At 32.7% G+C, this 25,904-nt stretch overlaps 3 protein-coding genes across 6 annotated transcripts; 1 reads left to right on the top strand and 2 right to left on the bottom strand.

Moving 5' to 3' along the window:
• Positions 1-1,528: 1,528 nt before the first annotated feature.
• On the top strand, positions 1,529-11,252 carry LOC107032451. The gene is made up of 5 exons (XM_015234055.2): positions 1,529-1,759; positions 5,867-5,920; positions 6,429-6,532; positions 9,934-9,972; positions 10,786-11,252. Exons 1-5 carry the CDS (start codon positions 1,684-1,686, stop codon positions 10,936-10,938), a joined length of 426 nt encoding a protein of 141 aa, XP_015089541.1. The 5' UTR covers positions 1,529-1,683; the 3' UTR covers positions 10,939-11,252.
• A 1,269-nt stretch (positions 11,253-12,521) lies between these two features.
• LOC107002661 (sphingolipid delta(4)-desaturase DES1-like) lies at positions 12,522-15,327 on the bottom strand. Its single transcript, XM_015200775.2, has 2 exons — positions 15,048-15,327; positions 12,522-13,668 (listed from the first exon to the last, which is right to left on the bottom strand). Exons 1-2 carry the CDS (start codon positions 15,213-15,215, stop codon positions 12,838-12,840), a joined length of 999 nt encoding a protein of 332 aa, XP_015056261.1. The 5' UTR covers positions 15,216-15,327; the 3' UTR covers positions 12,522-12,837.
• Positions 15,328-19,216: 3,889 nt separating this feature from the next.
• LOC107032320 (E3 ubiquitin-protein ligase AIRP2-like) lies at positions 19,217-23,601 on the bottom strand. Of its 4 annotated transcripts, none has more exons than XM_015233911.2 (5): positions 23,164-23,601; positions 21,795-21,945; positions 21,623-21,689; positions 21,339-21,529; positions 19,217-19,882 (listed from the first exon to the last, which is right to left on the bottom strand). In XM_015233911.2, the coding sequence occupies exons 1-5, from the start codon at positions 23,253-23,255 to the stop codon at positions 19,706-19,708; spliced, it is 678 nt and encodes a 225-aa protein (XP_015089397.1). In that variant the 5' UTR covers positions 23,256-23,601; the 3' UTR covers positions 19,217-19,705. The 4 variants fall into 4 exon arrangements, with proteins under 4 accessions (XP_015089397.1, XP_015089395.1, XP_015089398.1 ...); XM_015233909.2 differs by having other exon boundaries at positions 21,274-21,529; positions 23,164-23,599; XM_015233912.2 differs by having other exon boundaries at positions 21,339-21,508; positions 23,164-23,599.
• Positions 23,602-25,904: the final 2,303 nt, after the last annotated feature.

Raw genomic sequence — 25,904 nt, 5'->3', positions numbered from 1 at the left:
AACCTTTTATCCTTAATTCTTGATCTCAATAACTTACTTTTTAAAATCATGTCCTCAATCAACTAAAGTTATGTCATATCCTGTCTAATCACCTCCACAGTTCAACTACCTACTAACCTTTTATCCTTAATTCTCGACCTCAATAACTTAACTTCTTAAAATTATGTCCTTAATCAACTAAAGTTATATCACCTCCCCAGTTCTTCTTCAAGTTACCTCTCACACCTCCTCATTGTCGCATCCTCACACCACCAATACGACAAGTGTAATTAAAATAATGTTACCTCAAGGGCATGTTTGTATCTTCTGTAATATTTTTTAATGATTTGATCATATACTGAAGTTCTTTTTTAACCATATGTTTCCCTTCCTTGATCCATTAATCAAGTACAGGTACTATACACTACAACAAAAATGACCATTAGCGACATTTAATTTTTAATTGCAGTTAAATATGTATTTTTAGCGGTAATTGTCACTCTTTGTATATGTCCCTAAAGCCTTTAGCGACATTGATTTTAATAGCACTTAACTAATGCCCGTAAAGACTTTAACACTCTTTATTAATGTCAATATTTAATGCCGCTAAAAATTGTTTTTGTTGGAGTGATAGCCTCCGTTGATGGGTAAACGGTTAAACACATTTTTGTGATTAGATACTGAATATGAATTTCTTTATATAGAGAAAAAGCTTTATTTTAGGACTTATGATGAAGAAATATGGTTGGTAAATATGTGTGTATATATATATATATATTTGGATGGAAGTATCGTTATGCAAATTATTAGTTTTTTTTTCCTGAACTATTGACTACCATAAAATATTCATATATTACACTAATTATACTTAAATATACTTTTAATTCGTGTCATATAACATAACAAATTATCTCAAATTGTGGTAGAAATATGAGAGAACTGTTGAAAATATTTTAAAAGAATTTAAATTTATACGTCACTCATGTTGCAAAACTAAGGGTGTATTTAAGTTGAATCAAATAAATATGTAATTTTAAGTCGTCAATAATTCAAAAATAAAACTAATTGTTCAATATATTTTACAATTATCTTTTTGTTTTATACTTAATATTAATTATTTATTCTCGAGGTCTAAGAATATATATCTATTTAATATGAATATCTGGTAATTTACATATTAATCATTATCTTTTTAATGAGTTTGCAAATTTTGAAGTGGACATGTAACTAATGCATTTTACTTTTAATAGAATTTCAAAATTAATTTATTTCTCAAAGAGATTCTATCTTTTTTGAAAAAAAAACATTAACTTTCTGAATAAATTGAAGATATAATAAATAAAAAAATATTGATTTTTTTATTTTCAAAAATGACAAATAAAATATTAAAATTGAACAAGTAAAAAGGATTTTTTTTTTTAATGAAAGTCCTAATTTTAAGCAAATTATGCAAGTAAAAATCTTGATATTTAATTTTCCAATTTAACTCATTATTTTTTACTTTAATTTTTTTTTTCTTGTTTTTTCCCAACAAATGGCAGCAGGGAAAATAGAGCCCCCTTTGGTCTTGACCATTGTTGTTCTTGCCACCCATTACACCATCCATTTTTTCTCTTCTCTTCACTTTTCTTCAATTTTGAGAGAGACCCAACAAGGCAAAACGGCGAGGGTTACAATTTCCGGTTCGAAAAACGGCTCAAAAAGATGATTCCACAGCAATGGGCACCTCCTTGTAACAATCAGTGCACCCATAAATACTCAACTCTCATGCAAATTCCTTGTAATTACTACTCTCTTACCAAACCCTTTTCTTGATATCGCTTTCTGGTCAGATAGATACAAAGTTACAATCTTGAAAAATTGTATCTTTATGCTAAATTTGCAGACATTGTGTTTATGTGTAGATATATTTGTTTAATCTTTAATGTATTACTCTGTGTTTGAATTTTTTACGATAACCCTTCTGTCTGGACAGTTTGTGTGCACTGATTTCATGGGCTATTTGCTAGTGAGACTCATGTTGTGTTTGAATTTTTGACTATGTTTAATTCATCCTGTAAAAAGCTTTATAGCAGAAAGAAGAAGAATCTCTCTTTTGTTTTGGTTTGAGGGGAGGAGAAGTGGACGTTGGTTTTATAGGATTTTGGGAATTTTATGTAAAGGTAGAATCTTTATGTTACTTTTCAAGTAAAAAGACTCATCTTTTTGATTTGTGCTGTGGTAATCTGCATTGGGATGTAAAATACTCATCTTTTTCTGTGTGTGTACTGTCTTTATGTGTGGATACTTTTGTTAAATCTAAATGCATTACTATGTGGCTATTTCTTTTTCATTATAACCCTGGTGTCCGGGCAACTCGACTTATTTCACGGGGTATTGCAACTGGGACATCATCGTTCTCAATCTAATTCATTAGGTGTTGTGACTCAAAAGCTTCAAAGCAGAAAGAAGAAGAATCTCCCTTTTGTTTTGGTTTGAGGGAAGGAGCAATGGTCATTGGTTATCTAGAATTTTGGAAATTTTATGTAGAGGTAGAGTTTTTATGTTAATTTTCCAAGGGGGTATGACTGGTTGTACAAGAAAGAAGAAAACTACAGATGAAGTCTGTATCTTTTAGAGTCCATAGTGGTCTTTTAAATTGGTTTCTTTGTTTATTAATGAATGTTATCAAATAAAAATGTTTTTTTTTTACCAAAGTTCATCCAAGCTACATTGACTGTGAGACATTGCTTTTTAGGGTAGGATGTTAATTGAGTAAGTGTTGATATTATGCAGCCGTCCAATATTTTATGCATGATATAGAATTATAGCTTGGTGCTGGTGCATTGCATATGGCCGCTTTCAACTGTGTCTGGCTATAGTGGAAGAGGAAAGGAGTATTTGTGCCTGTAGGGAAATTATCATCTTGGTGCCATTAGGGTGTTATTTCTCTTCTATTCTATGTATACCTTGCAATTAAGTTTTGGTTGGACTGTGTGCTTGGTTCCTATCCTACCTTTATAGACTGGGAACTCTGGATACTGCTATCCAGTTTAACATAATAATCCATTTTCTTGTTTGGCTTAACTTATATTTTTTTAATCAAACGATTTAGCTTAACTTATTACTGTGTGTTTGGTTTGATTTCTTGGTCGCTATCGAATTTGTATTTTTCTCACTTGAGTATTCCTTTTAACTCTTAAAACAAGCATATTCTACCTTTATAGAAGGGGAACTCAGAATACTGCTGGCTAGTTTAACATCATAATCCATTTTCTTGTTTGGCGTATTATTACTTGTATTGAAGTGAATTTTAAGTGTGTTTGGCTAGATTTATGTGGTGTGCTGTTTAATTTGAGTCCTTCTGATTTTTGTTCCTACTTTCTTCCAGCTCTTTCAAACCTTTTCACCTTTATAAACCGGAAAAGTCAGACTACTATTGGCCGGTTTACCATCATAATCCATTTAATTGTGTGGTGTAACTTGTTAATTACAATGAAGTTAATTGCAAGCATTCCCTTTTGCGCAATTCATAGTTAGCTTACTGAATTTTCAAGTGATAACACTTTGAGCCAAGCTAGGTACTTTGAATAACCAACAACTATTCAGGGTAGATCTACATAGCTTTCCTTTATAGTTTGTCAAAAATTTAGAAACTTATTCCTGTATTTCCAAATTTCCAGTTTTCTCTGCGATATGGAAAATCAGTATATCAATCTAACTGTTCGCTGTTAAACTTGGTGATGTGTGTTGTCATGTTAATTCAGAAGACCTAAGACGTGTGGTTGGACTGAAAGAATAAAAATAGTGTGTTGGTTTTGCTTGAAAAAATGTGGTTGTTAAACGGAAGGGAAAGAAACCCTCTAGGCCTCTACATTGAGATATTTAATCAGCTACCTATGCTCTCTCTGTTACCGGAAAAGGATATGTTAAAATACCTGTTAAGATAATTATCAACTGTAAAGGTCAATAAGGTCTTAAAAATTTCAAGTTGTATAACTTATGTTGCTCGTATTCGGGTGTGGGTATCCGACATGGGTGGCGGATCTAGAGATTGGATTCATCATCACATGGGTGTGTATGCGATTGCAGATATGGGTGCTGGGATACGACTAAAAATAATGTATAGAACAATTAGTTATTTAAGAACGGTGAAAATTAACTTATATATGATTAATAAGGTAATTTAATTTCATATTATTTATTACATAAAATGAAAAATGAGTATTGCATAGTCATAAATTGATACAAATATTAGTTATCTTAGGATTAGGGGATATGGTAGGAGTATGGTTTCAAGTGTTTGGATATAACCAATAAATGCATATTACAAAGCCTAAAAGTTTATATTTCGGCAATTAGTTGAATTTATGAAATTAGAGCTAGTATGGCTACATTCATTTTAAACACTTGTTGTAGCGCTTTATGTTTATATTTGTATGACATAAGCCCATATCTAAACTGAATACCGGATCAACGTATACTTCTTGGCCATAGGTGTAGTCAAAATACCCAAGTTAGGTTGATCAAATCGGGTTTGGATCCCCCACCCATGTTTACACGGGTGCGACAAGAATTTTAAAGAGTCCAAGCAACATAGCCTATAACTATGGACACTAAGAAGGAAATTATTTTTACTTTCCTATAATAATTTATTTAATCAACTAAAATTAAACCTCTCTATGACACCCACCCACTATATCATCATCTCACTATAACAACCAATTTTTCTTATATTTTTGCCTATAACAACAACCACCATCAATATTACAATACTTTCTTTGTAAAAATTACTCCTCTATAACAACCTTGCTCAAATATTAATGGCTTCTACTGTTTCCTACTTCTGTTGCTTGTCATTCATTTTCATAATGAAAAAACACTAGTACCGATTACTATCCTAAAGCCCCATATAGAAATAGAATCTCTAAGATAACAATAACAAGTCTAGTATTTTGACTAGATATATTGAACTTTTAACATACCACTTTCGGCAAAGAATATAACATCAATGCGTACTTCGGTAATTGATTTATTTAAAATTGAGAAAAGAATATTGGGTAATTGTTGTCTATAACAGTCAAATAAGATTTACATGTCAAATGTTGCTATAGGTGTATTATAACCCGTTGCTACAAAAGCTGAAAAGAATTTTGGAACAAACGAGGTTGTTATAGAGAGGTTTGGCTGTACCTCTGATTGGTTTCTTCTCTATGTTAAAGTTGTCACTGCAAGCAAAGATCATCATGTGTACCTTAAGCACTTTTGACAGCAGACAATCCGTATGGTTCTGGCATGCCAAAACTTCAGATGTAAGAATATATAGTTGTGAATGGAATGGATAAATCATCGTTAGCAGGTCCTTATTTAGGTATCCAAATCACTTTTTTTTATTATCTTGAGTGGGCCTGTCAGATTTTCGATCCTTATTTGACCTTTGAAACGATGGTTGAAAGTTCTGAATCAATGCTAGTTGGATAAAATATAAACCTACTTGGAATTTTCTGTTTGATGGAAGTCTGACTTGTCATAGACATCATCAGATATGAAATTAATAGCTTGATATTTCTACCGACTGATTGCAAATGTGTTGTCATAAATGTGATAATGGTACATGGAGTTGATAAAAGGGAGGGCAGACTCTGGAGTAGATATAAAAGGACCACAGCTAATAAAGACCTAGTAGAATAACATCCCTCTCCCACTTTTTGAGCTTGCTATCTTTTGTGTTCACTCTTTTTAATTTAGTTTTGAAACAGTTCTGTAAAATATAATTTCTTTGATAAGATATAATGCAGGTTTAAATATTTCAAATGTTCTAGTGTTGATTTCTTCTAGTAGTAGTTTGTTTGTTGGCATGAATTCAGCTCTGACATATCATAATTTTGTGATGTCTGAATTTTTGAAGGGAGAGTCTTTTGCAAAAAAGGATGTGATGCTGATGGAGAGACGTGGGATGAATGTAAGCTCCAAGTTTCCATATTTGTTGGTTTCTAAATAACCCTGGTGAATATTTCAGTTTATCTTGCTGTCTGATTGTTGTGGTGAGGAGTTGTGCTGCTTGTAGAAAAACTTGCATATGGAAGAATCTTACACTGGTGAATAGAAATTTATTGTATTTTACAAGATAACATGTTACTATGGGTGACAGACCAGGACTTACTAGTTTATGAACAGGAGAAAAACATGGCTTCACTATGTAAAATGTCCATATTAGTTGTCTTATATCGCCAGCTTAAGTTATTTAACCTTCAGAAGATGGCATTGGATGATATTCATCATTCACCAAGGTTCGGGAATGTTCATAATATTGCTCCCATTTTGGAGTTCAACCTTTATTATTTAATCTTGAGACATTGAACTTATATACAACTAATGCTTAGGAATTGTCTTATTTTTTATATTTGAAACCTCTATGAGGCTTATCTATTGATCTAAGCTACAACCAAGGAATAACGAGCTATATGCAGGTTTATCAGAATGTGAGGAGATATGCTATAAAAATCCAGTTCTGAAGGATCAACAGTGGAGTGCTTACATCGATCGATCTCCTGGTGCCGCCAGCTGCTCTGAGGTCTCCCAACCTTTCTTGTTATCTTCAATTGGTTTTTCTTTTACAGTTCTCAAATTGTGATGTTTCTTAGCTCTTACAAGTTGATTTGCTTTATGAAGTATTTTGTCAATTGTAGTTCAAATTAATTTTTTCCCTCTGGTCAGGGTCTGGATTGAAAGTCAACACTCTCAATAGTATTATTCATAATCTCTCTTTATTTTTTTTAATAACCATGGTGTCTGCAATAGCTGTGCTATTCTTCATTATCTTACAAGATCATACATGGATTTTCACAGTACAATGCTGATTTGTCCTTTACAAGCTGATGCCTTTATTCTCTTCCGTTTTGTAAGTAGTAAAAAGAGTTTCTACAATTTTATTTTTTTGAATGAAGAGTAAAGAAAGTTGTTAGCATGGACAAAATGGCAAGGTTTTCTTTGATCTGCTAAAAACTGAAGGGAGCTTCTAGTGCAGTTATGGGTGCCTTTGCGTCATATGTTAATATGAATGTTCACGACTTCATCAAAATGATACAAGTTTTCATGCTTCTGTGGACCAATATCTTGAATATTTCATCATGAGGTTTGGTCTTGGACGGCTAGTATGATCACCATCATTTTTGTTAGCTGGCTTGACTTGTAGTATTGGACTTTAGAAGTATGTGCTTCTCACCTTGTCCTTGAGGGAATAATGAATATGTGCATATATTCATGAACACTTTAGTAGTGGTGGAAACTGTATATTGTATTGGACATAACAATGATTAAATACAGGTGTGCAGGGACCACCTTTCTAAGAGTAGTCCTTGTATTAGAAGACTTGTGCTGATCAAAATACTAACACACCTATCTAACGGAAGGATAACTCTTAAAGCCTGTCTAGATAATATCTAATCTAAAACGCAAAAGATAAATATAAATTAATTTTAGTGGATAAGAACTAATAACAAGAAATATGTATTCTAATACGCCCCCTAAAGTTAGGCTATGCGTTACTAAGCCTAGAACAAATTGTGATGCTTGACGAGTGCTTTTGTGAGTGTATCAGATAGTTGATCAGCAACATGGACAGGAACAACTCGAACCAGTTGTCGTTGGACATATTTGCACAAAAAATCTAAGTCCACCTCAACATGTTTCATGCTACTGGATTCTCGCTCAAATAAGTGACAATGTGACACAAATGTTATTACAGGTAATAGTAGAGACCACTTTGACTAGAGAGCGCGTCTCAAGCAATATATTATTCATCCAAAATATTTCAGCAAAGGCATTGGGAACTGCTACATTCAGCTACTGTGGAGGAGCGAGCTGCAGTTTTCTTCTTTTTGAAGGACTAGCTGATAGGATTTAGGCCAAGGAAACTAAATGATGCTTAAGAAGAGGATGAGTGCGACAAGGAAGATTGGGCTATGAAGTTGGATGACACTCTGTGGGCATATCAAACAGCATATAAACACCCATTCTAACCTCTCCTTACAGGTTGGTTTATGGGAAAGATTGCCACCTGCTGGTCAAATTGGAATACATGCATATTGGGCAATCAAAAAAACTCAACTTGGATATGGCACTAGTAGGTGAGAAATGCATGCTATAGTTGCACTAGTTGGTTAAGTTTAGGTTGCATGCCTATGAAAATACGAATATGCATTAGGAGAAAACCAAGTGGTAGCATGCCAAAGCCCAGCAGGTGTCTATCTCTGCACTGAACAGATATGCTGACATAGCAACCAGAGTTCCAATAATTGTGTGGGAGGGCACATTTGTGTGTAAGGCTTCCAGTCACCCATACCATATGATTCTTGCACAAAAGGGAAACCATCCTGAGCACCCACTCCACATCAGTTTCTTGGAGGCATTTGATCACCGGTTGCTTCCAAATCTCAGAGATAAGCCCACAACTAAATCCAAATCTCAGAGATAAGCCCACAACTAAGAGTTGGGAAGACAGTATGTTTATTGTTGTTGATTGCTTCTCCAGAATGGATCCATGTTATAATGGTGATGGTGCTACCAATTTGGTCTTTTAAGAAGTGGTGCGCCTTCATGGTATACCAAGGTCCATTCTGAGTGATTGGGATATACAATTTTTGAGTTATTTTTGGAAAACTCGATGGGCTAAATTAGGAACAGGTTTGATCTTTTGTACAACATATCATCCTCAAACAGATGGGCAAATGGAATGGCCGATAGGACTTTGGGAATCTTTTAAAGGTCATAGTTGAAAATAATTTGAAGGCTTGGGAAGGGTGTATTTCGTTTGTGGAGTTTGCATATAATAAGAATATTCTTAGTACAACAGATCATTCACCTTTTGAATTGGTATATGGTTTCAATCCTTGTATCTCCTTTAGATTTACTTCCCATTTCCGTTAATGAAATTTTGGGTGTTGATGGCAAAGCTAAGGCCATATCGATGAAGAAACTACATGAGAATGCTTGACGACTTCTTGCGATCAAGAATGATGCCTATGCTTCCATTGTCAATTAAAGGAAAAGACGTGGTATTCCAATTGGTGATTGGGTATAGATACATGTGAGGAAGGAGAGATTTCTATCCAAAAGGAAGACAAAGCTTGATCGAAGGGGAAATAGGCCATTTCAAGTTGTTGTAAAGGATCAATGACAACGCCTACAAGCTTGATTTGTTCGGTGAGTATGGTGTTAGTGTTAAGTTTAATGTTTTTGACTTATCTTCAAGAGGGGTGAGATGATGCGTATCTAGAGGCTAACCCGAGTCAAGTGGATCCTTAAAGTAGACCATTTATGAGGATCTAACATAATTTTTTTTACAAGAACTCCAAGGCATAACTCAAATGATCTAGTATCACGACTTCAAGGGCTATGATTGGATCAAATAAGCAAATCCAAGGCCAATTATTCCTTCTTGCATTAGAGGGATCTGGTATCAAGAACTCCTGTTTAGGTCATTTTCATTAAAGGCTAACAATTAAGAGTGGGAAGAAATGAACTTTGGGCCTAATTCAACTTCAAAAGGTAGGTTGGTTATGAGGTAATGTTTGCCCAAAACCATATAAACTATAAAACAACTCATCCCTCAAGTCATAACTCATAACTATAAATACTCCTTTTATTTGTGTTCTTTCTTTTTAGAATGAATTTGGATGAAGAAAACTATCGCTGGAGCTTAGAGTATCTTAATTCTTCTTGGCAACTTAAAAGTCTTTGTTAATGTTTGTAGATTTAGTCCCTCTTTGTAGTTTAGGATGTTAATTTGTTTCGTTTAGCTACTGTAATAGTTAAAATTCAATACTTCGATTTACTTGAGAGTTGATTTCTCCATTGAAGTTGGTTGTTCTGCGTTGGTTAGTGGAGTAAAATTTTCAAATAAAAAATGTGAATTCCCTAAACCTCTTTCCTTTTGGCACTCAAGTGACATGTAATCTTCTTTATTGCACGCAGGAATGCTTTCATGCTTGTGTAGCTGGCTGTGGATACAAGGTCAGTTTGTGTTATAGACAAAAAATTGGAGTTTATTTTCTAAGTAGTTGCACTAAGTGAACTGTCATAGTAATTGTAAAAGAAATTGAACTGGATCAAGATACTCTCATGCGTGGATACAATAAGTTCCTGCAACTATTTTGGTGGCAAGGAATAACCTGCTGTCGTGACCAGTGATCATGAGACCTGTGCATCAGCAAGAAAATAGTTGTAATTTCTCTAGTCAAAACACTGAAAAGATAGCATTCTGCTGCTCTCTGTTGGTTTTTCCCTATTTAGGCTTTGTTGGACATGTTTCCAAAAGGTTGCTGCTTGAAAAGTTAAGAGTGCTGATAATGAGTGAAATTCAAGATATTAGAAGCATGGATATAGTGGAGTAAGTGTGGTTATGGAAAGATTATTCAAGTGAAAGTAGCACCTTAGGATTACTCTGTGATGCCCCTCTGTCTGTGAGGGCTTCGGAAGAAATGAAAAAAAAATATATTCTTAAAGAAACTTTATGTGGACATAAGTACGAGCGTTGGGTATGGATATGATTTGATATGGGTACTTAATATTTTGACTATTTGAAGAATGAATATCAAATATTCATACTGCTGTTATGGGTACATTTAGACAAATGAAGAATCTGTATCGTAAACTAGCTTACACCTATTTGATCCACTTATTTTGAATGAATGCTTGTTCATTTCATCTGCAACTGTGCTGTTATGCTATGTCTCATTGCATGTTGTTGCGTTTCTCAACTATGGATTGCTTGCCATATATATTTCCAGTTTCTTGTTAGATGACCCTGTGTTGTTGGTTATGCAGTTTGACGTTCCTTCCCAAAAAGTCGATCAAATCCATCCAAGCAGGCCTCCTCCGCCTCCTCCCAAAGATAAACTGACCACACGTGCTGTGAAAAGAATACTACCCGGGGAACCTAGCCAAACGATTGATGACATACCTGGGACATCCGCGTAGCATCAACAGGTCTGACAGTGTAGACAACTTGGAATACATTTGTTCTGTTAGGATCACAACCATAAGTCTTAAATTTTGTCACAAGTCAAGAGGCAGTAGTAATTTTCTTTTGGAAACATTTTTAGAGCTTATTTGAAAGTTGGTAAATTTTCTTAAGATTAACAAGCAATCATAGGCAAGTATTTGATATTATCATGAGAAAAACTGTATACAACTTGGCTAAAAATGTTATCTCATTACACCATGCATCCAAGTATGTAAGTTTTTAATGTTAACATTGTTTTTTATTACCAAAACTCTAAAATTGTTGTTGATTGTTTACACTTCTTCAGAATTATGATACTGTTTCCAAATGTTTGCAATTTAACAACCTAGTGTAAACCCGCCACTGGGGTGCAGGCAAGGTAGAATATACGTAGATCTTATGTTTACCTGACTAATCAATGAAAATATATTTTTTGCTATTTTGCCAAACAATTATACTGCACTTACTCTTGAACATTTTTGAGAAATTTGCACTTTGAAATAGTTATAAATATTGAATTTTGATCATTTGTGATAAATATTTGGTTAAGCATATATAACTTTCAATCAATAAACATGGATCTTCACAAATTACTAAATTAATTATTTGATCGTTTTATTAATTATATATTATGTTAAATTTGTAACGTTTTTTTATATTTAAGGATAATATAATTTTAAAAACAATCAAAATGTAACAAGTTTCATATATGGAAGGAAAAGACACATTTTGATTAGTTCAAGCATTAATTTGCTTAATGAAATATCACGAGACGATTAGCCCAAAGGTTTTGCCCAAAGATCATAGAGGTGATGTTCCATCTCGGGTCGAAAATCCGTTGTTTTATTTTATGCGACACTTTTCCAATTATTATTATGGCCTAAATTTAAGAAAAATCAAGTAGTCCATTGTTTTCTTTTTATGTGTGCTCTTTATGTATATTCTATTTTGTTTTTTAAAAAATGATACATTTTAATGATTGAAAACTTTTAGAACTTTCGGTACAAAAATGTATGGTGTGTTCAAAGTCAAAATTTCTAAACTTCCTTTTTTTTAAACTTTGTGTCCAATCAAACGCCTACATGTAAAATGTAATGGTGAGAATATAAACAAGCCAATTCTCTATTAGTGTTAACACTTTTTTTTGTGGGTACCCCAAGAAAACCCGCATTCGGAACCCCAAGAAAACCCGCAGCCGCTACAACCTCTGCCACAGCCTCTGCCCTTCGGGTGAACACACTTTGTGTGCACTAGGTAAATCCTGGGTAAAACCTCACTATGTAATAGCCTGCAAACTGCACTAGGCAAGCCTTATGCGACAGACTCAACTCAGAAGGCATTGAGGGGAGATTGATCCCGGGTCATCCGTGTAGATAACCACCATCCAGACCAACTGAACCACCCCGAAGGACTATTAGTGTTAACACTAATATTATGCTTGTGAAGATAATATGGGCTGTTTCTAACTAGGAGGAGACTCCTAGGCCTATCCAAGGCTTCAAAATGTGCCATTCTTTTTCCCCTTTTAAGACAACAAGCAGTAAAATAGACATGGAAATTCCCATATCACATGAACATTTATATGATTATTTATGAGAGTCGATCAGAAAGAGTCATTCTACTCCATGAATGAATGAAGGTATGAGTAAGATCTACATACATCCTACCCTTTCCGGACTCAAGGATTTCACTGAGTATGTAAATGTTAATGTAATTGATGAACGTAGTCATTTGCTACATCAACTCTACTGCACATGATGCCAAGAACTCTATTACATTGTTACAAAAGAACCAAGAGTCGTTATCGATAAGAAACATCACATAGTAACACTGAAAGAATTAACAAAGAATAGAGGGGAGGACTATCACTGCATCTATTCGGACTTGTTTGCTTTCGTAGACAACTTTCTCTTCATTCTGCTGAAAGGTCCAACTGTTCGATCCATTATGTACATGTAGATTACCTGGCTCCAAGATTTGTAAGCATCTAAGTTTTCATAATATTCTGGTGCAATCTCCTTCACCTTGTAGAGCTTGCTTCCGGGAATTCTGGGAAAATCATGGTGCTCATTGTGGTATCCTACACTCCATGTCATGAGGTTAAGGGGTCCGTAATAGGAGTATGTCTCTTGCTCAGGCTTGAAGACATAATGCTCGGAGATGAAGTGACCAGCCATTGGATGCATCCCGCCCCCAACAAACGTGGATAGGATAAGATAAGCTAGCGATTTCCAGCCCCAGAAGTAAACCATAGCTCCATCAAGGGATAGCTGGATAGTAAAATTAATAAACTCCCACAGACCAGGTGGTTTAGGTTTTAGAAAAAGAGGCCTGAATGCATAAAAGAAAAGTTGGAGAATGACCCATATAGACTTTGCAAGAACATTTTTCACTACATGGGCTTCAGTTTGGCTCGGGATGTCCATATCAATTCCATCAACTCCTTGGAAGCGATGGTGCTCAAGGTGATACTTTTGGAAGGTAACAGACATGGGTACACCAACGGGAAGGTTAGCAAAAATTCCAAGCCAACGGTTGTAGTTTGGAGTAGAGAAAGCAAGGTTGTGACTTAGTTCATGAATGGCCAGGAAGAGATTATGGTTCAGAAAAGAGCCAAAGAAGTATGCGACTATCAATATCTTCAACCAAGTTGCATCATGGAGGAAGGTAGCTGTCCAAAGCTGAAGCAAAACAACTCCTGATATCTGCATGGTTAATATATTAAAAAAAATACACAGTGAGCACTCAGTCTAAATGAAACTAGCAGCACCAATCAGTTCCTCATATTCTAGACAGATTCCATAACTAGTGTTCTGCAATAAAACGCACAGTTCTCCACCAACGGATCTAGACGTCTAATTGCATACACATGAATGAGTAAAAGGCTATGACATGACCAAGCCAAAGTTACATGACTTTTCTGTTGTCACCATCGATTTACCTGCCTAAGTATATAATCATATAACATTATCAATCAAAATATTAGACTTTGTAGACGAGGGTTTTGATCATACAATTGAATAAACAGAGGGGAAAGAAAGGAGAGGGGCTCGAGTAATAAATTGAAGACCATATGCTGATTTGATTTACAATTTCTAATCAAATCTCTTGGGAGAAATTTCAGCTCAGTATGTGACTAATCTCATGTTCCATATTGTTAAGGTCAATTCTTTCACCATCCATTTCATCAACAATCAAAACACATAAAATTACAAAGCATTAATCTCTTGTAAAACTATGAAAATGACACCATAAACTCAAGGAAAACGAGATAGATTAGGCACCACATCATGTGAATCTCATTGCTGAGTTTTGGTCTCACCAAAATCACGTAACGAGAAATCAGAGAAGAGTTTAACCAAAAGCACTCAACCCTGATAATCACAACATTCTTCTTCTTTTTCAGGAAAAGCGAAAAGGAGAGGATACACGGAATCACCTTTACAGAAAAGTTAAAGAATGTTTCATATGTTTCTTTAGTTTATTTATTTTTGGTTTCCCATCTAGTGTTCAGTAACTGCATGAGAACCCAACTAGATCCGGATTCGCCCCCGGAAATCCACAATGCGGGATGAAACATTCCTAACAAAGATGACTCCATACCCGAGGCCTTTTAAGGCTCAACCACTACCATGTATTTCACAAGTGAATTAACCTGATTCAGCAAGCAAATTCCTTCAAAGAAAAAACTATAATGACTCCAAATCACATAGATTTACCCCTTAATCTTATAAATAATACCCAATCCAAAGAAAAAGCTAAACCCCACAATTCCATTTAACAAATATCCTTAAAAACACAATGAAACATACACATACATTTCAAAAAGAAATAAAAAGCCATCAAATGAAAACCCAAATTTTACAGTGTATCTGGTTATCAAATTTGAACATCAATCAAATAAAAATACAAATTCAATCCCAACACTATAATCCCAAGATAACCAAATGACCCATCCAACATTATCCCAGGACTATAACCAAATGAGCCTCAAAGATTGAATTTTTAACCCTACCCACCAAACATTATCCCAGATCTAAGATACCCAAAAAAGCAAAATGAATAAAAGATTTCAAATTTATACCTTGAGAAAAGCAAAAGGGTCAGGACCAAAAAGTTGTTTGATTTGAGGGTACTGAGAGAGGATCTGTCTTCTACGAGAAGCATGAGGTTCATCTGTATATGACCAAAAGAAATCATTAGCCATTCTTACACCTTCTTCTTCTTCTCTCTTTTCCCCTTCAAATCCCATTTCTGCTTTTTTCTGTTTTTTTTCTCCCTCTCTCTCTCTCTCTCTGTCTGTCTTTTGTCTTTCTGTTTTTATTTTGATGTTATCTTTATTTCTGTTCTTGTACAGCTTGAATAAGCTAAATTAGCGGGTTGGTTTTAGATTTAAATTAGAATATAAAAAAATAAAAATCACAATAATAATAGTTTAATTAAATAATTTAAAAAAAATGTGAGATCGGGTTTCCATTTAGGACGGTTGAAATCTCTCCGCTCTAAATTATTAATCAGAGGTTTTAGATTTTGATCTCTGAGAGTGTCACCTTCGAAAATGAGTCTTATAAGGATTTAATTCAACTCCAATATAGATATCAGACATTGACACAACCTTATGGAACACCTCTATTTGATTAAATAAAGTTAGATACATCTCCGAATTGCTATATAATATGTATAGTGATTTCAAACTCTTGTTCGGGGCTTGGAGCATGAGACTCTTGATAAAAAATTAAAAAAAAAATACTAAAAATACGCCTAAACTTAATAATAATTCAAAAACATATTTTACTCATATTGCAAGATAAATCTTTCATTTCAATTGATCAAGTAAATGAGTATTCCTAATACCGTTAATAGTTTGATAATAAAACTAATAAGTCGACGTCTCTTTACGATATTCTCTCTAAACAAATAAATAAATAAAAAAGAGGGTTACATCATGACAATTGGGAAGGACCCAGAAAAAAATGTCCACATGGACCATGTTGATTTTGTATAGTTTATTGCACAAATACTAGATATTGAAGCTTGTGCTAGCACTGAGTCTAATAAATATATTCCTTTTATTTTAATTTATGTAATATAGATTAAATTTAAAAAGATAATAAATATTTAGTATAATTTAATGATATTTAAATTATTAATTATTGTAATTTATAGTATTATTTATATTTTTTTATATTTTTTAAAATTATTTTTTAATAATAGTAATAATCAATTGTATGATTTATAATATATTTTACGTAATTTCAATTAATATATGATATTTCTCTATTTTAATTTGTGTGCTAGCGATAGAATTTCGTAAGTAAGTGAGATGTTTTATATGTATTGTTTATTTTTAAGTTGTTTATAATAGTTGACATCCTTTGAATTGGAGCAACACGCGGTGACTCAATTAAAAAAAGAATTTAGTTAAAAGAATTTTGAAACGGCTAAAAGGATTAAAGAGAAAAGGGAGTCGCCACCTAATTTTTAAGAAAACTAGGAAACCAATTGATAAATTAATTTAAAAGATAATCTACTAAACTAATATGATTCTAGGTAAGGGGTTCAAATTATTTCGAAGGAAAGAGGTTAGGCACCCTTCGAAATCCACAATTGTGATTCTCGACTGAGTTTATTTTTCAAATTGAGAAGGAGAATAAAATAATGTATAAATATAATACACATGCAATATACACAATAAAAATAAAATAATAATATCAGCCTAAGGTTTGCCTAACATCGATATATACAAAATAATGAATTGAAAAATATGATTCGAACCCCTTTCGAATAGCTTCAAGGAAGCAACTCTTGGGTACCTGTAAATACACTTAGTAAAAGTGTTAGTAATATATAAATATGAATAAAATTGAATATATGAAATAACAACTTAAAACTAAAAACTCGTCTTATTAACATGGAAGACCTTGAAAATTTACGTTAACTTCTTCATCGGCCAATTTCAACATATAAAATATATAAACTTAAACTAAAATTTCGTCTTTTAACATTAGGAAGGCCTCCAAAATCGACGGAGAAATTTTCTCATTGATCAATTTTAACAAACAATAACAATATAGTAATAACTATTAAGAGATATACTATAATAACAACACACAAATTAACAAATATCAACGAAATGTATAAAATTAACAAAATATTTAAAATGATAATAAAAATAGTAGCAACCTAACACATTTGCCCATTATTAAAACATTAAAAAGAGAATGAACAATCCAAACAAAATCCGCTAAATTTCATGGCAATCGTAACAAAAACTAAAAAAAAATGTAATAAAATAAATATCAAATAAAAATCATTAGCAAATGGAAAGAAACCAAATAAAATGGTGACATATATTATCCTAAATATATAACAAACTTAATTCAAATAAAAGTGATAACCCATATTCACAAGACAATTAAGTTAAAAATTTGAAAATTTCACTTCCATTGTCTAAAATCTTATTCACCACCTTTAACACAATTGGTAAATTTTTCTTTAACTAAGATTACATTGTTATACGATGAGCCCAAGTTATCGGCTCAAAATTATGGCTCATAAAATCGCTTGTTGATAAAATATCTGTGTATAAATTTCTGAACGGTACGAAATATTAAAACGAATATTAACGTAACAGAAAAAATATGAATATAAAAAAATATAATGAACGTAATTAATTACATGTAAAAAATACAATTTAACAGAAATAATAATTTTATAAAATATGAACAAATAACCGATAAAAATACTATTACTTAAAAAAAATTTATCTACAAATTATATTAAAATAACAAAATGCATTTTGAACTATTTCAAATAAAATACTTAAAAAGTATTACTTTTAAAACTATCAAATTAAAATTTGATATCTAACAATAATAATTCACTACAATAAAAATATGATGATGAATGATGATATAAGCTAAAAGGCACAATGGTCCATGTGAGCAAAATTTTATATGGAAGCTATAGTAAGACTATTTTGGCCAATAATATCATGTGGTTATTGGGAAGTTCACAAAAATACCTCGATGGGCCCATAGTGTAAAAGATAGAAAATATGTAGCATTAATTTAAAGTTTGTGATAGTTATGTCAATTAAGCCCCCAACAAAGCAGTGAAACTCAATTGTCCAAGCAAGTGAATGCACATTAATTGCTTAAAATGATCATAATATCCTTAAAATTCTTTTAAATGACCATAACTGCAGAAGTGTCAAAATGGACTGACTCAACCCAATTCAATCCAATCCTAATGGGTTAGAGAGTTAAATAGGTTGAGACGGGTTGACCTTTTTAATTAAAGGACCAATAAAATAGTAGTCCAATCCTAAGTAGGCCACGGGTTGAGACGGGTCGACTCTTCAACCAAAAAATAAATAATATTATTCTCTTAAAAAAAATATCAAATGTTGACGCATATGAACATAACGTCAATTCATAAAGAATTTACTTATAAATCACGTACTTCCGTGGATACTTATAAAAATACATTTATGAAACACACAGTTTAGTGAATACTATTTAAAAAAATACATAATCGCCAACGTAAGATTTAGCGGATAAGTGTTGGTCATTCCATCAGTTCTCCCACAAAGCTCTAGCTGGTTTAAAAGATTTCCAGCAACACAAGGCAGCCTAAATACTAAACAAATCTAAGTTTCTAAAATATTACATAACTCATTAATTAATGTTTTATAACTCTGCTTCTACTTCCAACATCGATCACATTTGAATTAACATGTGATGTTATTTCCTTAAAAAGTCCATCTTCGCCTACAATTCACCATGCAAGATGATAATGCAAAATACTTGATTTTTTATTTTTCAAAATATTTATTCATAAAATCTTTACAAATAGAACACAATAAAAAATATATATAAAAATATTTAAAATATTAATAACCCACGTGCTGGCTTTTGAGGCTTGCGGGTTAAGCCTAAGAGGTCAACGGGCCAAATGAAACGGGCTAAAAAGCCTCATTCATAAATGGGCCAACAATATTAAACCCAACCCCACTTATTTCAAAGGTTGGGTTGAACCGACCTCACAGGCCAAGTCCATTTTGATGGCTCTAACCATAAGCTAACATGTTAACCTGGTGTGTGCTAACTCCCTTTTATAAAATAGTAGAATTTCAAAATTTAATATATAGTTAAAAATCATTAGATCCACATTAAATTCTCTCTATTTATAACCCCTTAATGAGAATCTCTATTCCACTTATAGAACTGAGAAACTAAAGAGATAGTAATGTTAAGAAGCAACTGTTACATGCATGTATAAATCAGCATTATAAAGCTCTTTTTAGCTAAATCCAACTTAGCTTCTCAATCCCGAAAAGGGTCGGAGCTAGAGGCCAATATACGAGTTCATCTGAACTTAGTAGCTTTAGTCAAACCATGGGTTTGTATCAAGAGAAATGTGCTATGTATGTACATAATTTAAATTTAAACCCCAATTAACTTAACATTCGATGTTACTATCCTAGAATTTCAGATAGAATGCATAAAAGTTCAAATCCTAGCTCCGCCTCTGTATATGCTCCAAATAATACAGGCTGGATTTCTTCTAATCACAAGGTAGTGGAAAAGGTACCACCACCTTCATGTCTAATCCAGCATCACCAAATCCAATGCCATAACCTCCATTTTCTAAATCTTGCATATGAACAATCTCAACAAGATAATCAGTAGGCTATTTCTCCTCTACCTTAGATGACTATCATCATATGTGTCGAAAACATTATCTGGCATGATCAATGGTAACTTCTCTATATACATGAACAACCTTCTTAGATTCTCCTTTGTAATTGTTGTCATGTCGACTGCATCTTTGCTGTCCATATACACCCACAGATCCCCCGAGCTCACCCTTTTTAAGCCATCGCGGCAAAAGGGGCATGACTGTGACCTCGAACGCCTGCAGTGCATCAATGAAGATCTTGTTAATGTGCATTATAGGAAGATGAAATAATGGAAAGTATCTTAAGTGAGCAAGTGTGGTTACGCAGACGAGCAAATTGTTCTAGTTTCAACACTTTTAAGCATCTGGTGTTAGAGGAATTGTAGAGTGCCTAGGTTCCTAGCACACTGTGTATACTACCAAATATTCAATGCAGGAAAAAGAAGTGCTACATATTATGACTGAAACACCAGTTTAGGAGGTGCATCCCCCTCGAGAGCTATTGCAATACAGTTTCCTTTACAATACCCAATTGCAGTTCAATCAATGGCCTTTCCCCAGGCCAGAGGAAAGAAACAATGGTCATGCTACAGATAACTGAATTGGGACTCCAAAAAACAGTTCCAAGCAACACGTCGAAAGCAGTGACTTGAAGTCAGTCCAAATCTAAAACCAAGAGTGATAGAAAATCGAGAAGTGCTTCAGTTTCAAAATTACCTACTAAGCACGCAAAATATAAAACATCCCAGCTGCAGTATTGGATCATACAGAGGAAAGATTTTTCTTATATACTCTTAATTTGCATTAAAACTCTAATTTCATGTAGAACAGCTAAAAGAAATGGAGTGACATTGTATTACTTATTGCCTGATTGACAGTTAAGGATAAATGTAAGTAAATAGTATTAGTCTACCATTGAAATAAATCTACATCAATTGTTATTTCAGATTAGTCCTACCACCCATAGTATTTGATTATATTTTGTTCGCCTCTTGGTAACATTTTCATCATCAAATAACAACTATATAACAAAGTCCAACACCTTAAAGAAAAGATAAAAAAACCTCATATCCATGGACTCTGTGCATGTGATAGCTTTAGTCTATGTACAAGATATGTAGCAGCATAGTTGTGCCACATGTGATTTTCACCCATCAGATGTTTCCAATTTACTGGGGGGTGGGGGGGAGACAACCGAAGAAATAAAGAAATAATCTTAGCCAACAAAATAAGCATAAGTATTTCCCTGTGCAATTGACTCACTCCCCGTATGTAGCAGCATAGTTGTGCCACATGTGATTTTCACCCATCAGATGTTTCCAATTTACTGGGGGGTGGGGGGGAGACAACCGAAGCAATAAAGAAATAATCTTAGCCAACAAAATAAGCATAAGTATTTCCCTGTGCAATTGACTCACTCCCCGTATGATTATTTGGTCTGTAAAACGCCAACATGTCCTCTTTATCCAGGAAAACTCTATTTCTATTTCTTTTTGTTGGTTTGGGGGATTTAGGCAATAGTTAAGGATCTTGTCACTAGTTTCATGAACTGAACAGGATGATATCTAATTTTTTACTTACTAGCAGCTTATTCAATTAATGTATCAAAATGTGCATATGAAACATACCATTCACGATAGCATTTCAAGCACATTATATGATTGCAGTTGGGAAGGATAATTTTGCTGTTCACCTCCATGCAAATTCCACATTCATCTTCCCTTTCAATGTCCGGATCATAAGCTTTGCTGTAATCCTCATCATTTCGTCTCTTGTATCTCTCCTGGCAAACTGCGTTTTGTTTTTTGTCTTCCGAGTCTGTGACACCTCTTTCAAGTTGAACTAAAGAGGGATAAATAACAGCTGGACAAGAAAGATTGATGTCTATAACTTATAAGCAACAGGTATCTAACTTTACATGATTTCTCAGAAGTATTTATGTCATAAGATCCACAGAAGAAAAATGTAAAAACTCACCATAGAACTCTCTAATGCTTGCTTTCCTTTCATAAGTTGACATTGTTGTGGTGCCATCGACATGTACCTGTAGCAAGGTAATACTCAATTGAATACCCGAGAAGAGAAGAATTTGGCATTTGAAGGGGGAAAAAAGGAATGTGGTGATGCATGAATTAGAACAAACACAAACCTTGTAAATAAGAATTCTCAACAAACCAAGGGCACCAGCAAGATGGCAATCAGTCCATTGCACTAAGAAAAGGAAGATGTGTGCTGCAGGACTGTAGGACATTCGCATCTGTAAGCAAGCACCATCATACTCCCCCGAGAAGTCAGATGCACTGCATTCCAAACATCACCATCAGATGAAAAAAGACCAAGCAAGAGGGAAGAGGTAAACACCACGTTACAAGGTCGGGAGAAACATTCACCACAAACAGAGAATGATTGTCACCAAATCAAATCACCAATAGCGACAAAACATTTCCTTAATGATCTTTATTAAGGTAATGCCATCAAATAAAGGCGGGTACTGGTCTATTTTGACACCGAAAGGTATGCCATGTGTCGATGCTAAGCTAATATTTCATTCTAGTGACGCCTCCAAGAGCCTTGCTTCTACCAAGTCAGCCTTAGCAGATGTCGGCACTAATTTGCTGGTATATCCTCCCCACCCCCACCCACCGGGGAAGGAGATGGCTATTGAGGCATGGATTAAAACATCCTAGGCTGATGGGTTACTCAAGGCACCTGTACTTATCAGCAGGACAGGCTGATGGATTACTCGAGGTGCATGCAAGCTAGCTCAAGACACCAGTTCTATACTAGAAAAAGTATAAAAGAGAAAACCAAATGATTATCAGAAAACCACTAGTGGAGTGAAAAATGACCTATAAAATAACCAACCATTTACTCTCTCGGTACAAATTTTCAGCTCTAACACCACATTGCAAAATCAAATATCCAATGATAGAAACAAAAATGGAAAAAGGTAAGCCTTGAGAGTTCTCAAACAAAGTTCCATAATAAGAATAATAGAACTGCAGACACTTTACAAGATAAGTATCAATTATCACAAAAAATGTTACCTTTATCTCAGACTGAAGCAATCAAAGAAGTGAACATCAAACTAACACTGATAACACATTGAAAACCAAAAAAAGAAGAAGGGGAAAATATTTACTTTCTGCCACTATTCACTTACCAACTACAAAAATCCCATTTTGGTAGGCTAAAAACAGTCTCACAATCAAACAAACTCAATTAGCCACCTCCCCCAAAAAAAGATCCTGACTTTATTGTTTGCAGCAGACCAAAGGACAAAAATATCAAAATACAGAACAAAAGATCAAAACTTAACAAAACCCCATATCAGTAAAAGATATTACTGAACCAAAATTGCAGAGAAAAAAACAAAACCAGAAAAGAAAAAACCAAAAGAAAACTCAAACAGGATAGAAACCAGAAAAACTCAAAAGGGGTGAAAAAAATTTATACTATGATTCTAAAACAGCATAAGATTTTCAGATATCAATACACATAAAGGAAAGTTGACTTACAGTGTATTGGCATGTTGAATATCAGCTTCAAGAACTTTTATAGAATCTTTAAATGATTTTCTCATTGGCCCTCCTAAACCTCCTGTATACATATCCCTTTTCCCTCAATTTCCTCCTTCAAAACACCACACAACCCCAAATTAATTCCCCCTTCAAACACCCAAAAACTCCAAAATTAATTCCTCAGAACCATAAAATCATCACAATAACTGATCCTCAACACCCTTTTCTTCTCTGTTTTTCACCTTTTTCCTCAAATCTCTCCCCTTTCTACACTAAAACACCCCAAAAAATTCTCAAAACCAAAGAATCATCATCAGTATCACTAATTCTCAACACCCTTTTCTTCTCTTTTACAGAAAAAAATTTTAGAATTTTTTTTTTCGAATGTGTGAGTGAAAAACTAAACTTTGGTGCTGTAATAGTCCTCCGTTCTTGTATAAAAAAAAAAGAGAAAAGGCAAAAGGAGTTGTAGTTATCAGTGGGACACGTGGCGTAGCGTTTATACATACACGAGTGATTTTGTAAATAAATAAATACAACTACTTTTTCACCATTTGAAAATTTTTTTTTAATGAATTTAGATATAAAATATTTTTCTAAAAAAATATTAAAATTTATTATCATTTTATTCACGTCATGTTGTATTTTTGAAAAGTTAATTTGATTCATTACTGAAATATGATTAGATTCATTAATTTGATAAATTAAATAAAAAAATTTAAAAGCTATACGAAAAGTACTAGAAATTATTTCTTGCATGTCAAATATGATGAAAAATGCATGTAAAATGTTAGCTAAATATTTTTATATCATTTTTAATTCTAATAATGAAAATTATGACTATTAAAAATAGAAGGAGGAATGAGTATATTTGAAATTTTTTTGCAAGTGTTTATTATTTTGTTTAGATTTTTTTATCATATTTAAATTGTTATTTTTCTCGAAGAAAAGTTAAAACATTAGTATAAAATATTTTTACTTCTCTTTTATATTTGTTTTTTTTTATTTTATTTAAAGAAAGATTTTAGAATTTTATAAATTAAAGATCTCTCTATATATATAACAATATTTATCTTTTTAATATTAGTTTTATAATTTCCATAACATCTTGATTCTTTTGAATCTAATAGATATTGAACTAATATAATTGAATTTTCATTATAATTGTTATAATTTATTGGGGAAAAAAAATTGGGTGTGATATAAAATAAAAAGAGAAATAAATAGTAGTATACTATTTATGGTAGACTATGAAGAGTTTTCTTTAACCTAAATTTGAAGGCTAATTGGATAGTTTGATGATTTAGTCAATTAAACATAAATTGTACTTAAATAACATTTACACGTATTTTTTTTAGTATTTTTCACATGTTGCATAAAGATGTTATTGAGATTTTATTTCTTCGATCTGTATTAATAGCGAATTTAAATTTTTTTTACAAGATTAAAAATATAAAAAAATTACACAAACAAATTGAAGAAGATTCCATATCTAAAATAATAAAAATTAATTATATAAATAATAATTTATCATTTAAAAAATTCAAATAAATCCTCTCGATTTTACGTGACTTTGACTTTATTTCGATATAATATGGATTTATTACACAAATAAACCCTCTTGAATTAGTGATCCACACACTAATGACCTCTGTTGTTAATCCTCCTTTTAAATTGTTCTTTTCTTTTCATGGTTAAAAATATACTGAATTTTATTTTAATTATTTATTCCTTTAAATTTATTTTTTCCAATTTGATTTGACAGATAGAGTATAAGAAAGTAAAAAAAAAATTAATTGCGTAATTGTAAATAAAGATGTATCAAATATATTAAAAGTGTTTTTTAATTTTATGACTTTAATAATGACATGTAATTTTTTTAAAAAAAAAATAAAAACGGATTTTTAAAAAAAAGGTAAACAAACGAATTGAAATGTAGCTAATAGTTGTTTTCTTTTTGTAATACTTAACTATCATTGTATGTGATCTAAAACAATTCGATATTGACTAAATCGATTATCCGTTATTTTGTTTTTTTATTTGAAGTATTACAATTAACTAAATTATATATGTGTTAATGCATAAATGGTGATAATTTAAACATAAAAATGAAATGCTTAGTGACAGAGTTTAGTTACGAAGGAACACGAAATAGTTAGAACCTAAAATTCGTAAAAAAAAAACGCAGTTCAAGTATATTTTTAACCGTCATTTCTTCTTTTTATTTGTTATATCAATTCCAACATCCTTTTGTTTCCTCTTTAATTTAGAAGAAGAAATAAAAATACGCTTTGAACTATTCATAATAGCTCTTTTTCAATCATATTTCATTTTATATTCTGCTAAAAGGAATTGCTTTCACCATTAGTTAACTAGCTCAAGAAAGTTGCTCCTAAATAAGAAAAATAGAACAAATTTTATCCTTAAACTATTTGAATCGGAGCATAATTCAATAATCGCCTCAAATTTATCTAAATCGATCATTACGTAAAATGTCATATCATCATTTTTATTCCTCTTCTTTAATCGTTGACTTTAATATCAATTATTAAGCCAAAATAACTTTTAAATAATTTTACATGATACAATCTATTTTGAATTAATCCCTTATGATTTATCGAAAACTCGCACATCTCATTTAAGAAAAACACACATCCTACCTATATATAAGTTCCTTTTCTTTTAAACCTTTAATGTGGGAATTAATTTGCAACAATGAGATTTGTTCTAACAAATCC

The sequence above is a fragment of the Solanum pennellii genome, chromosome 10, assembly GCF_001406875.1.
Source record: "Solanum pennellii chromosome 10, SPENNV200".
Lineage (NCBI taxonomy): Eukaryota > Viridiplantae > Streptophyta > Magnoliopsida > Solanales > Solanaceae > Solanum > Solanum pennellii.
Note: the sequence above shows the minus strand (reverse complement) of the source record. Positions and strands in the feature narration are given on the sequence as shown.

What these genes read in the sequence shown, in the direction of transcription:
- LOC107032451 (XM_015234055.2), top strand. Translation starts at nt 1,684, where the DNA reads ATGATTCCACAGCAATGGGCACCTCCTTGTAACAATCAGTGCACCCAT. An exon ending in TGGAGAGACGTGGGATGAAT is followed by an intron (nt 5,921 to 6,428) that starts GTAAGCTCCAAG and finishes AGCTATATGCAG; the next exon opens with GTTTATCAGAATGTGAGGAG. An exon ending in GTGCCGCCAGCTGCTCTGAG is followed by an intron (nt 6,533 to 9,933) that starts GTCTCCCAACCT and finishes TATTGCACGCAG; the next exon opens with GAATGCTTTCATGCTTGTGT.
- LOC107002661 (XM_015200775.2), bottom strand. Translation starts at nt 15,215, where the DNA reads ATGGGATTTGAAGGGGAAAAGAGAGAAGAAGAAGAAGGTGTAAGAATG. An exon ending in ACCCTTTTGCTTTTCTCAAG is followed by an intron (nt 13,669 to 15,047) that starts GTATAAATTTGA and finishes TTAACCATGCAG; the next exon opens with ATATCAGGAGTTGTTTTGCT.
- LOC107032320 (XM_015233909.2), bottom strand. Translation starts at nt 23,255, where the DNA reads ATGTATACAGGAGGTTTAGGAGGGCCAATGAGAAAATCATTTAAAGAT. An exon ending in TGAGAATTCTTATTTACAAG is followed by an intron (nt 21,690 to 21,794) that starts GTTTGTGTTTGT and finishes ACCTTGCTACAG; the next exon opens with GTACATGTCGATGGCACCAC. An exon ending in AAGCATTAGAGAGTTCTATG is followed by an intron (nt 21,530 to 21,622) that starts GTGAGTTTTTAC and finishes TATAAGTTATAG; the next exon opens with ACATCAATCTTTCTTGTCCA.